This window comes from Struthio camelus, chromosome 1 (assembly GCF_040807025.1).
Source record: "Struthio camelus isolate bStrCam1 chromosome 1, bStrCam1.hap1, whole genome shotgun sequence".
Taxonomy (NCBI): domain Eukaryota; kingdom Metazoa; phylum Chordata; class Aves; order Struthioniformes; family Struthionidae; genus Struthio; species Struthio camelus.
In genome coordinates this window covers 117,196,692-117,209,954 of record NC_090942.1, presented here as the reverse complement: position 1 = coordinate 117,209,954, position 13,263 = coordinate 117,196,692, and the positions used below count along the sequence as shown (strand labels likewise).

The following is a 13,263-nucleotide window of genomic DNA, read 5'->3' as shown; positions in this document are numbered from 1 at the left end:
GTGCAAGGAAAGGGACAGGGCACAGCAGCCGGAGGGCCGTGACCCCATGACCAGAAATACCAGTGGCTTCTGCCTCCTCCAGCTCTGTCCTGCGACGTGTTTCAAGACTTCTTGAAACGAAGCTGGGATGCGAAGAACTGCCAGTGAAGGACGATGGCATACCGAGACCCCCCGGAGAAGAGGGCGGGCAGAGAGGGGCGCAGGCTCCCCCCCCCCCCCCCCCGTACAGCACAGCAGAAGTAAAGCATACGTGGGCCCGCGCACGAAGAGAGATCAAAGGCAGAGAAGAGCAAGCCCAGCTCCCTCGGCTTGCTGCCTGCGAGGGGGCGCAGCGGCACGCCTCGGCGGCGCCGCACCTCGCCTCCCCCACCACCACCGCCGCCGCCGCCGCCGCCGGGCCCGCACGGCGACAGGGGCGGCTCCGGCCGCCGAGGGCGGAGCGGCGCCGCCGTTTCCGGCGCAGCCGAGGAGGGAGGCGGCGGCGGGAAGATGGCTGCGCCCTGGGCCGCCCGCTGCCTGCGGGGCGGGCGCGACGGCCGCCGTGAGTGTTGGCGGGGCAGCGGGGGGCTCGGCCCGCGCGGCGCCCGGCGGCTCGGCCGGGCCCAGCTTGTCGCTATTATCGCGGGTCCAGAGCCGTCTCTGCCCGCGCCTGGGGGCGCCTCTGTGCCGCTTGCGTCCTTCCCCCCCCCCCCCCCCACCGCGCCCGGCTCCGCGGCCGTTGGCGCGGCTCGCGCTAGGCCGGAGCGCGCGCCCAGCTGGCGGCGTTTCCGACCGTTCCCCCCCGCCCCGCTTTAGACAGGCATACGGACACAGTCGGTGCTGGTAGTTGACGTGCCCGAGGTGGGAGGTGCGCCGAAGCCCCTATAAGCCGGAGGACGTATTTAAGCTTTCGTTCTTCTAGAGCTTTTTGTTGTGGCTTGGCGCAAACGCTGCAGTCACCGGGAGCGGGTTGGCAGCGAGAGCGGCGGAAACGCTCGCCTCGGCGCGTGTTCAGGCTGACGTTTAGGTTACTAGCGCAACGCCGGGTTTTCCTTTCGAGGGAAGAAGCTAATTCGTTTCTTACGAGGGGCTTTGGAAACTCTGTACTGCTTGTTTTTTAAACCGTTTCTTTCACCAGGGTTCATCTCCACACCGTCGGCTCCTCGACTGACCTCAGATGAAATTATTCGCATGCGTAATGAACTCTTCACCAAAGAGAAAGAGAGACAGTTATCTCTTTATCCACGAATTGAGAAGATTGAAGTAAAATACACTGGAAAATCTCACCCCGGCAGTGTTTTTATAATGAACAAAGCTTTGTCTACTCCATACAATTGTGCCATGCGTAAGTGAACGGACTCAAACTAAGGTTGCGCTGCTGGTGATCAGAGTTATGCTGCCAATTAAGTATTTACCATCCATATTTGAAATGTTAATGTTGTTATTTTAGTGACCAAGATAATTGTCATGCAGTCAGAATATTTATATTTGGTAAGTTTAAAATGCATCTGTAACTCAGCAGGAGCTGAGCTAATCTTTTTAGTTTCTGTTACAGCTTATCCTCCTAGTCCTTTGCAAAAGTAAAACTTAAAATTTGTTGTTACAAATGCAGGGGCCTAAACTGCTGACTTTGAGAAGTAATGTTAATAACAGTATAACTTTTTTTGTCCCTTTCTTTAGACTTAAGTGAATGGCATTGTGAGAAATCAGTACTAGCTCTTGTGGATGGCGAAGTTTGGGATATGTATAGACCCTTGACCAAATCATGTGAAATTCAGTTCCTTACTTTCAAAGATGAAGATCCAGACGAAGTAAACAAGGTGAGTCTATATCGTACACAGTTGCAGGTGACTCTGATTATGATCACGAGAGCCTGCACGCCTCTTTCAGTTCCATGTCCATCTGCTTCCTTGAGTTTTGTTGTCATGAAGGTTTAGATATTTTTAACTGTTGGTTTGTACATCGTGGTGGTTGTTAATTGGACCAGAGTATTGGGCTAGGTAGTGTACGGAGACCTCTTTCAACTTATATTGTTGTATAATTCTATGATTTCAGGTTTAAATATCTCTGGGGAAACATCTGGTATTTTAAGTGCAGTTTTGATTTTGGTCGATTGCTATTAGAATTCAGACTTTCTTTGGAGATAATTAAAAAGTATGCAATGCTTGAGTCAATGGTAGGTCTGTGCCTAATTCTGTTTAAATGTTGACGTTCTTCTGCAATAAATAGCTAATTTCTGTCCGGTATGCGTTGTTGGCTTCTAGGTAATGAATCTGTGTTTTGAAATTCTCTTTACAGGCCTATTGGCGTTCCTGTGCCATGATCATGGCATGTGTGTTAAAACGAGCTTTCAAAGATGAGTACTCAGTGAATCTGATTAAAGCTCCAGAAGTACCAGGTGATACAAATGTTTTATAATTGACAGTCTTGTCTCTTGCTGCTGCTTAAGTGCATGTCTGGGAAGTAGTGTTACAAAACAAATCAGAGGCTCCTTCTCCAATGACTGAAGATACTTAGCATTCATATGTATCTTAAATGCTATTGTCCTAGCCTTTAGGTGTGATGGGTGTATTCAAATAACCCAGAATTTGTATTGGATTATCTTGTTGGGCTTTAAACTGTGTTGACTTAGTGACCTATAAATAAACAGCTAAGATACATGCCTGTTCTGAAGGAGACTGGATGGACTGGAGAAAACACAATAGTCTGTCTTCCTAAACCGTTGTTCCCTGTCAGTCAGCATCCTGAGGACTAAATCTGGATTCTTTTGCAACTTATTCAAATAGCTTTCTGAAGTAGTAGTTTTGCACTGTGCTTTGACGATGTCAGCACTCTTACTCAGCCTGACATTATTAGAAGGGAGGGCAGAGCAAGACAGTCTGCAGTCCTAGATGTTCTATTGAAAGATTAATTATCAAAAGAGTAGTGTGATATATTAGATTTCTTTGAATTCAACCTGACTACTGTAAATTAGTTTCTTTGTCAAGGTATGGAAAGTTGGTCTGAGTGGTAACTGGATTTCAGAGCACTTTCGACTTTGTGGATTAAGTTAGTAACTTAGGGACTTATTCATTTTGTTGTAAAGTAGCATAAATAAGGTATTTAGAAGGTGTGATGTATTTCTGTGAAATTTGCCCTAATAACTCTCCACACAATCTTCTGAGCACCCGAGTCGCTAAAAAAAAAAAACTACCACATATACCTCAAAGCTGGAAGATTACTGAAGTACAAATAGTTTTGCTTATCTGTGATCTGATCTAACATTTACAAAAGTGAGAAGACAGAGAAAAGAGGGGTTATTTGACTAATAAAGCCTGACTACTTAGGCCACCTGATGGATAAGAATCTGGTTGGTTGCTGGTCATTTGATCACTGCTGATGCCCTTTTTAGCAGTTTCAGAATTTGTCATGATTGTCTGGTAAGCACAGAGTGGGTATTTCAGTTCTACCAGGGTTTGAAGTAATCTTACGTTTACTGAATTATATGGTTTTAGTTGATATATAGAAATAGTGTGAGTTTATTGGGTTCATAAGCTTGATTTTTAAGATGACGATAACAAAATAAATATACAAGTATAGGTAACTGAATAAATAAATCTTACGCTACTTCAGAAATTTCGGTTCCTGCTGCCTATGTCATGGATAAATATTTTATTTTGGCCCTAATGTTGTCTGATGTCTCTAAGCAAAAATTTCTCTTTACAACTGAACAGTGCAATTTTACTTTTATTGTGTTTCACACAAAAGGAAAAATGTGAAATGCTCTCAAAGTGGGATTTTATCCTTCCTCCTAGGTTTGAGAGATTGAGAGAGTTTTGAGAAGCAGCATAGATTATTATTTTTGTTTTATGTGGATGTATATTATGCCATCATTAAACTAAAACTAGTTTGGAATAAATATTTTTCATGCAATGAAATGAAAATGATACAATTTTAATCTACCATTTGGATCTATAATCACAACTGAAAACTTGCATTTTATGATGGATTTTTTGGTGGGAGGGGAGGATCGTTCCATTTTTCTCATTCATTTTGATATATTTGGAAAAATATTTGTATTGTGGCAGTGAAATACATTACAAACTTTTTTTTTTCTTTTTTCTCTTTACAATTGGAATTGCAGTTATCTCTGGAGCTTTCTGCTATGATGTAGTTTTGGACAGTAGACTCAATGACTGGAAACCAACAAAGGTAAGCACAATGACTTCTTATTTGAAAAGTTACTTCCTTGTCGGAAGTTTTTGATTTTTTTGGCAGGAGAACTTGGAATTTTTTCGTATCAGAGGGTATATCTACACTAGTATTTTATTTTAGATCAGGAATATGCTTTGGAAGCTAATCGCCACACTTAGCACATATTGGCTGTCATTGCAGTGTGATCTCAGAGCATGCAAACTGGATTCCTTTCAGATGAAATTAAATCAAGAGATGTGCTCCCAATACTTAGGGATTTTAGGTCTATGGGACTGGATTAGCTCTAGTTGGAAATAAAATTCCAAAAACCTCAGTGCCGTCTGTGTTTCTATACAGATCTGCCCTTCTTTAGTCATGCTTACTTGGTAATGTAGATGCAGCCACAGGCTTATAGTCTTTACATAAGCAGAACCTTCTGAAAGTAAACATGTGTATAACTTGTATATTTTGAGCATTTTTTGGTGCTTTACTGCAAAATCAGTTTATTGTTTAAGAGACCTGTGAACGCATTCAGTTGAAGCTCTTTAATAGTTTGTATTTTATGCTCTTCAGTAAATGTCATGATCTACAAACTTTTAAGTCTCATAACTGTTTAGTGGTCTGTGTGATCATGAATATTTTACTTGCCTGGTGCCTATTCTTGTTCTCATGTCCACGTGTCGAGAGAAGTATGCATGGCTAACAAAACAGTGTTAATAAAATGCAGAATTTTTCTTCAATATGATCTTGTAGGTAAACTGAATTAGTTTGGAATAATTTTGAAGTGATGTTACGCGTAGTCTCTCCGAATAACACCTTCTTATTTATTGACGAATCTGAGTATATAAAGCTTTGGTGTCTGGATCAGGGCAATCATTTTCTATTTATTTCTTATTCAGTACTTTTTTTCTTTTTCCATCTTCCAATAGAGGTCATTTGTAAATGGAATCATGACTCTTTGGGAAGTGAGATATATAAACTTGCTAGTGTTAAGTATTCATTTATGTGTGCCCATATCAGGCTGGGAGAACATGAGAAGTTTAATGAATATATGTTGGGCCTGATGGAAAAATGGGCCTGCATTGACATGCAGTGCAATGGACATTGAATCAGTCTGTTTAAACAGTGATGATCTTTAGCACCATGTAGCTGATAAATATTAAGAGTTTTAACTCTATTGCAATGCTCTTACATTTAGGATCTATAGTAGATCATGCTGACTGCTTTGAGTACTAGTTAATGTTTCCCTATGCTTTGTCTATTAAGTATGGCTGAGAAACAGGGGTAAAAGTCTTGTATGTATAAATTCCTTTTTTTAGGACAACTTCCATTCTCTTACAAGGGATGCCAGTAAGCTAATTCATAAAGATCTGCCATTTGAAGCACTGCACGTTGAAGCAAAAGTAGCATGTGAAATGTTTCAGCATAACAGGTAAGTGTCTGAGTTTGCCTTTCTTTTAGAAAGGCACGTAAAAATTCAATTAAATCTGTGTTGTTTCATTTAAGTAAAAAAAAAAAAAAAAAAAGATACGACAGATGAAGTAAGAAGGTACTTCTCTGACTACTCCAAGCATGTTTCTATTGTAGTCATACTACCTCATCTCTCTCTCTCTCTCTTTTTTTTTTTTTTTTTTTAAATCTTCTCTTCAAAGACCAGCACCAAGCACCTCTACTGGATATGGTGTTGTGAGAAATTGAAAGTTAGTTTAATATTAAAGCTTCAAGATTTCATTAGTTCTGTTTTAGAGGAACTCTGGTGCTTAAACTCGGCATGCTAGTTACTGTCAGCCTTTGAAAAGCTTTCACATTCAAAGAAACGTGGATTTTTCATTTCTTGGTATTTTCAAATGAAGGCTTGATGCCATGCTGGAAGGGGTGCTTTGTCGAGAAAAGTTACTGAGCTCTACAGAGGAGTAATGCGTGAAGTTCTCTGGCCTGTGCTATAAAAGCAGGTCAGCTCAAAACACTGTTTCTCCAGTCTTCTAAGTTGAAAAACTACTTAAGCAGTGTTTTGGGGAAAAATTCCTCAGTCCACAGCTTTTTGGTGATTGGTGAGAGATGGGATGAAGTGATAAATAGTTTTATCATTTTGTGACCCAGAACAGAATTTTTCGTGATGATAAATTTGTGGTTAAGTAACTAGCATTTTTAGATCCATAATCCTCATACTATTAATGTGATCTACAGACTATCTCTTCACTGTGTTGGGTAGCAGGCATCGACAGCAGTTGGGAGCTAATTCATGGAAAAGGCTGTAAGCGTTGTACGTGTATCTGCATGTACAAAGAGCCTGGACCACTCTGTGCTGTCTTGCCTATTACCAGTTGTTCGGGACCACACATTGCATAGAACCAGTTTAGGTGGTTTGATGATGTTTTCTAGTCTTAACATGCAACTTAAAGTTCTTATTTTTATTAGAAGTAATAGTTTCCTTTTATTTTTCTGAATAAATATTGAGAGAGCATGGTCCTCCTGTAACGTGTGCTTTATGAAACATGTCAATATGTATTGGAATATGAAATTAAGAATTTAAAACTGCTTCCAAGCTCACCTAAGTGTGAACATGATTTTAAAAAATGCTCTATATAAAGATCCTTAAGTATTCTCATAAGAATTACGTGTCGAAGATGAGGATTTTTTTAAATCCTTTTTTTGTCTTGTTCAGATACAAAATGGAGATGATAAAAGAGAAAGCTTCACAGAACACTGAAGGAATTGTAATGTTACATAGGTGAGCAAAACTAAAGTTCCATTCTGTAATGATTCACTAAAAGATTTAATTATATTGCAAGTAGTATCTGCAAGTGAGAACGGTAAGTTGCTTGTGACAAATTTTTAAATTTAAAAATTGTTTATATTTGTTACTGTCTGTACTTCGTCCTAAGTTTTTGTTATGTAGCCGTGATTTTTCCGATAGCTAACACTTGATGACTCTCACTAAGTTTTTAAATTTTTGTAATTAATAAACATGGTAAGTGCTAGGAAGTCTTACTACTTTGAATGCTTTTATTTAAACTCTAAATCCCTAGAGCTTGATGGTGTAAATGAAATACATGTCAAATACTTGTTTAACAAACCAGTGCTAGCGTTATCTAGTAGATTTTTTTTTTTTCTTTTTTTTGCCGAAGTTGTCAAGTTTTAACTAAATGGACTAAATGGCAAGCTACTGCCCTGTAGTGTTGGAGAGGAGACTGGAACTGGCTCCTGGGATGCAGTGTAAGATGTAAAATTCTTAGGCTGGAGGCAAGAATCTTGTTCTGGCTTGGGTATAATAAAGGGATTTTTGCCTAGCTTAGGATCGTGTAAGATACCAGTTGTCTAGGTGTCTGAATTGCTTTCCATTTGATTTTTGGAATCATCTTCTCTGTGGATGAAAAGATGTCTTTGCAGTGATGGCTTTTTAAATTTTAAAACAGTGTTATATCTGTTCTTCACACCTTCTTCCCATCCTACCACTGTCTAGTTTGAGTAGGAAGGAAAATGGGCTTAACAATTAATTCCTGGTAGAAGAGTATGTTCCAAAGATTCTTTTGTTATGTCTTCCTTTTGTCTCACCTTTTTTTAATTGTTTTGCAATTTTTTCCAAGACATGAAAAAGAAAGGCCTGTGCAGGTGATAAACATTTCCAGCAGTACACTGTTTGATCTTGGAGACAAATCTTTCTCTGATGTATAATAGTGTTAAACCACTAGAAAGCCAACAGTGGCTTCAAAGATTTGGGTAAGCCTAGGATCTTTTTCTGGACTTAAGGTATGAATTTTCTAAATTAGTTTAAGAAGCTCTGCTGCAGCAAGCTAGAAATGATGACCTGGGGACTTGTCTAGAATTGGTTTGGAATTTGTGTGCATTTCCTTTTGTCATTTTTACAGTGTTCTATAGATGAGAATTAGCTAATCAAAAATGAAAACAAATAGGTAAGCTTGTAATTCTACTAGAATATATATATTTTTTTGTCATAGGGTATGCTTTTTTGTTTTATTTTGGTTTTTTTTGGCTCCCATCAGGTTTGGAGACTTTGTAGATGTTAGTGAAGGCCCTCACATTCCAAGGACAAGTTTCTGTTACGAGTATGAGATAACAGCAGCCCATAATCTTCAGACTAACCAATCTGAAATGATAAGGAGGTTCCAGGGTGTGTCCTTGCCAATCCATTTAAAGGTAACTAATCTATTTTCTACAGTGTGTGTGGCTGGTTAGTTGTTTGGTGTGGTTTTTTTTTTGGTGGTGGTTGTTTTGTTTGTTTTTAGTTAAGGGCACTTGCCTGTTTTCAGAACTTTGTTGTACACTGTGCTATGTTCACATAAGTTAGAGGTGATGTGAGCCATAATAGAAGGTGAAGGCCTAGGATGATGACTGCATTAGTTATTTGAGGTCCATTTTCCTGGGAACTATTTTGAATGTGAAATCAGTACTTCAAAAGTGCATCAGAGAGCCCAGTATTGAAAGTGTGGTTTTAGTTGTCTGGTGTGTGGATTTTTTTTTTTTTTCTTTTTAATTGCACATGCCTGCTAATCGTTTACCTTGCCTGCTGATGTTTATTTAGATTCAGGAAAAAGTAGAACTCATCAGTTACCAGGAGTATAAATTCTGTCATATCATAAAATTCTAGCAGTAATCTGTCTTGAACAATAGCTTTGCAGAGCTGTAGGTGGGGGCAGGAGAATATTTTCTTCCCCCTCCTATTAACTTGCATGACTTTGGCCTGTGGTCTAGAACATGTGCTGTAACCTACAGCAAGGGGGTTTAAGGGACAAGTGGGCGCTGGGTTCCTTGCCTCTGCTTCATGCACCCTTCCTTATCCCTCCCTCATTTTAATTCCCTTTTTTGCTCATTAGCTCCTCAGTGATTCCGTAATGTACAATAAATACATGCGATCAGCAAACATTGATTCAAGTTTTCTTTATTCCTCTAAAGTGACATGGGCAAATTGGACACTTGAACCATAAAGAGTGATTTCTGAATTAAGGATTGTTATGTTCGTGTGCCATCACTTGTATATGTCAGTCAGAATCTATTCTACAATAACTTTTTTGCCTACAGTAACGTCATTCAATGTCGTTAAATACAGGCTCACCACACTGTGTGGCACAAATTGCTGGAAAGGTCTAAGAGACTGGTAAGTCTAATCAGTGGTGAAGTATACCTTACCAAATATGAAGATACAATGCCATAGTGTAGGATTTGAATGATTAGAGAAGGGTAATATCTTCAAGAACATGCCTTTAAGGAAGGAATCCTAGATAGAGGATAACAGGTAAAGAGAGCTGGATGCAACTTTGTAGCAGAGGGCATACTGTTTTTTTGTTGTTGTTGTCTTTTGGGTATTAAAATGCATTCTACCGTTTAAGAGAAGCATACGGTATTTAATTGACATAATTGTACTATTCCAAAGAACCCAGAGCAAATTATATCAGTGTTTTGCCATCTATGACACTGAAGATGTCTGCTTGTAAGAATTCCACACGCTTCTTATAATAGCCAGTCTAAGCTGTCATTAAGTAATTATCACTTTATATTAGAATTTCTCAGTTTCATCACTAGAATTAATGTTGGCATAATGTATGTGTAAAATTTATTTTTTCTATTTTAATTGTGAACGTGGAATAAGGAAAAAAACCCTCAAACTGGAATAATGTATTTAGGCTTATCTAGATATCTGGATAAATTTAAGTAGAAGTTTTCTGCCACATGTGTAAGAGAACACAAGCAACCATGTTTTTTGTAAGTAAATGCAGGGTTGAAAGCTAGTACCACTGGGTGAATCTAGGCAGAAGTTACTGGAGGTAAAAGGAAAAACTTTTTCAATAAACTAAACGTATCAAAAACCAGGTGCATCTTTTTTCCATGTTTAAAATCTACATAGAAATGGGTGAATGTTCTCAGGAAACTTTCTCATCAGACAAATAGTTGAAATGGAGTCATCTGAGAGAAGCTTTACACTGATTGAATAAATGCAAAATAGCAAGTTTGTAAGCTAAATGGAACTGTAAAATATCATATACCACATGTAACCAGAGACTCTTTCAAGGCATGGCAAAATGTAATGGAACTTGGTAAGAATTACGTAACAAAAGTTTCAGAACCTTCAAATCAAATATTTTACCCATGTGGCAACAGAAAGTAGAAAATACATTGTTTGTCTTCTGAAATCAGTTAACCAAGGATGTGCTCAGAGGCTAGTCCAAACAAATTTAACAGAAAAGTAGCATGAAGATGCTTCGAATTCAGGTTAATTTTGGGGACAGTGCTATACTGTCCATTCTACACATGTCCAGACTGTCCATTCTTGCTATAATAACAGTATAAGGGGAGTTCCAGGGTGAAGGAGAACTAAATCATGTTTAAAAAAATAACAAAGTCAATATGTTTCTGCAGGTCACTGAAGAAAGATACTTGGAAGCAGGAGGAGATAGTGTGACGAAAGATGGAACTGAAGAGGGAAAAACTGTATCTATCTAAATTAACTTTAATCCCTAAATGTACATAATAAAATGTTTTTTTTTTTACATGAGTTATTTGTGTTATATTGTGTAAAAATGTGTTGGTTAATTCAGCTGATTTCTGTGGAGTTAAATTAAGGATAGGTACGAAGCCAATATCACACGCTTCGGTTTTTGTTAACTTGAATTTTCAACCACAGTTACAGAAGCTCTTTTTTTTTTTTTTTTTTGAGTAATAAATGCTGTATTTGTGGCAACTGATCTTGCAGTTACCTGTGTCCTTATCTTAACAGCAATTTTTTATGTCCAGGTATTGCACTCTGTGATTGGTCCAGTTTGGCCTACAGACTGTAATTGAACTGGTAACTAGTAGCGCCATCTCCTCTATCCTGATGCAATTTCAAGACCATTTGTTTGGTCTTCCATGAAGTAAATATTATTTTGCATTTTCTGAATGGATGTACTTAATTCTTGCTGGAGCTTTATAGCAAAGTTCCACTGACCTGTTTGCTTTCTGTGATAGAAACTGAGGACGCAAAAAAGCCCTTACAGAACCTGTACACATTTACAAAAGATTATTTCCTAATTTTGATTTCCAGATGGAATTAAAATTAGATACATTTTCATATTGCCTGTTCAGAAGACTCCTTTTCCTTCAGTAGAATACAGCATAAGTCCATTGATTTACCAGGACGAAAATCTTACATTGCGCAGGATGATAAAGGTTGAAATGTTCTTGGACATTAGTATGTCTGCTATACAAGAACAGCTAATATCACTTTTAAAGATAACTTTCCAGAGTAGCACCGGGACCATCGTCTATAACTTGCATCCCCAAAATAATAAAATTTATTAGACGTTTTTACTTTTTGATATTTAAATATAGTGACTGCAGGTAATTTCACTAGGGGGGTCCTGTTACATGGTGTTCTGACATTCTATATTTTCTTCCCTAGCTCATTAGAACTTCTCTTATTAGACCAGAAGAGATCTTAATACTTTTTGAACTGCAAATATTTTATTTGAATGTTATCCCCCTTACTACTTCTACCATTAAGTATATCTCTTGTTTCCTAATGGATACATAGTTTTGCAAAAGCAGTGTAACAATTCAAGTAAGATATATTTAAGTAAGGAAATCTTATCTAGCTTAATTAAATGGTGCACTTATAACCAGGTAAGTAAATAAAAGCAAAATGTGTCAGAGCACAGGAGAAGAAATGCGAATGACAAAAGTAGCTTTTGGTGACATTGCAGAAGTCTGCTTAAGATATACATTAAGATGTTTGGTCTTGTTAATTATATGTCAGTAATTTTGAATAGCTAAAGATTGCACAAACCAAAGAAATGAAGTTTGAAGTCTTAAGTTAGTATAGTAACAGACTGTACTCTGGTATAATTTCCTGCTAAACACAACACATCTTTAAGTATACTCCATATCCTTTGAGACTTTGACATTCAAGAACTGGTTTTTCTTTATTAATAGTGGAGATGGTGAGGGATGTTACCTCAAGTTTTATAATAACATCTGTTGCTTTATTTTTTAAATAAGATGCTTGATACTTTTTCACTTCAAGAGTATGCATGTACATTATTTATATTTTCTTAAGACTACAAATGATCTTTGTACTGAACTTCAAATATTTGTATTTTAAACCTAACCTAATGCTTTGTCTTTGAACCTGTTTCTTTTCTGCTACTAAAGAAGTAGATGCGAATTACTTTGAGGAATACAAAACTTGCTGAATTTTTTTGAGGTGTCTGCCATCTCTGATTTACCCAAGACCACAGTGAAACTATGCAAGTGGGAACTGATCAGGGTGGGCTCTTTTGAATCTTAAGCCTGCTACATCACCAAGTACGGAGTCTTCTTGTGTCTGTTTTGTGTTTTGGGAATCAAGTTCAGAAGCATCACTCTTGCATCCTATCACGTGAAGAGGAAGGTCAAACTCTTCCTTTTAGGAGTTTTTTCACCTTAACTGGAATTTCATGTAACAAAGCTCTTAGGCAGGGAGGAGGGCTCTTATAGCACTCAGTGCAGGAAATGATTTCAAAGGAATTTAGCTGGGCTGGAAGTCTCTATTTTAATTAGTTTTCTATAGAAACTTCAGAAGTTTGTTATTGCATTTCATGTGATTGTTTTCCTCTCTTCATTCTATCTCGTCAACTAATCTTGGAACCTTTTGGTCCATTTCAAATGAATTTGGAAGGAGGAGTAGGGTGTTAAAAGGTTTCATGAGTGAATTCTTAAACGTTTCATGTGGGCTTAGGCGTAAGGGTTGCTGTATGAGCTCACGTGTTACTAAGCACCAGGGAAGTGGTGTTATAAATCCTTCAAAGCTACTCAAGATTAAGCCTTAGGTGGTCAACTGCAAATTCCAAAACATAGACTAATAAGAAACTGATCTTCACTAAGTTTAGTGTTCAGGCACTACATACTAAATTATTCAACTAAAATTTGATTACTCATCTAAAAATTGATATGGGGCATACTATAAGTTTCATTATATATTTGTAGAGGTAGGTGATGACAAATTTAGCATATGCTTATTATTGCCCTCTTCTTTACTACTAAAATCACCTAAGAAGAAATCCTGTTATGATGAACTTGGACCTTAGTTAAAGCTGCAGTATTTGGAACGGGTATGTGTTCAGATACAGCAACAGTGGA

At 38.2% G+C, this 13,263-nt stretch overlaps 1 protein-coding gene across 3 annotated transcripts; it reads left to right on the top strand.

The window, feature by feature from the left end:
* The first annotated feature begins 414 nt into the window (after positions 1–414).
* On the top strand, positions 415–10,663 carry MRPL39 (mitochondrial ribosomal protein L39). 3 transcript variants are annotated; one of them, XM_068911353.1, is made up of 10 exons: positions 415–541; positions 1,118–1,324; positions 1,660–1,799; positions 2,278–2,377; positions 4,103–4,170; positions 5,472–5,584; positions 6,818–6,883; positions 8,157–8,310; positions 9,221–9,268; positions 10,528–10,663. In XM_068911353.1, the coding sequence occupies exons 1-10, from the start codon at positions 490–492 to the stop codon at positions 10,609–10,611; spliced, it is 1,032 nt and encodes a 343-aa protein (XP_068767454.1). In that variant the 5' UTR covers positions 415–489; the 3' UTR covers positions 10,612–10,663. The 3 variants fall into 3 exon arrangements, with proteins under 3 accessions (XP_068767454.1, XP_009669287.2, XP_068767463.1); XM_009670992.2 differs by lacking the exon at positions 415–541 and adding an exon at positions 544–847; XM_068911362.1 differs by lacking the exon at positions 415–541 and adding an exon at positions 871–1,006.
* The last annotated feature ends 2,600 nt before the right edge of the window (positions 10,664–13,263 follow it).

Coding starts and splice junctions, on each gene's coding strand:
- MRPL39 (XM_068911353.1), top strand. CDS start 490: ATGGCTGCGCCCTGGGCCGCCCGCTGCCTGCGGGGCGGGCGCGACGGC. Junction 1,325..1,659: donor TCCATACAATTGTGCCATGC/GTAAGTGAACGG, acceptor CCCTTTCTTTAG/ACTTAAGTGAATGGCATTGT. Junction 2,378..4,102: donor TAAAGCTCCAGAAGTACCAG/GTGATACAAATG, acceptor TTGGAATTGCAG/TTATCTCTGGAGCTTTCTGC.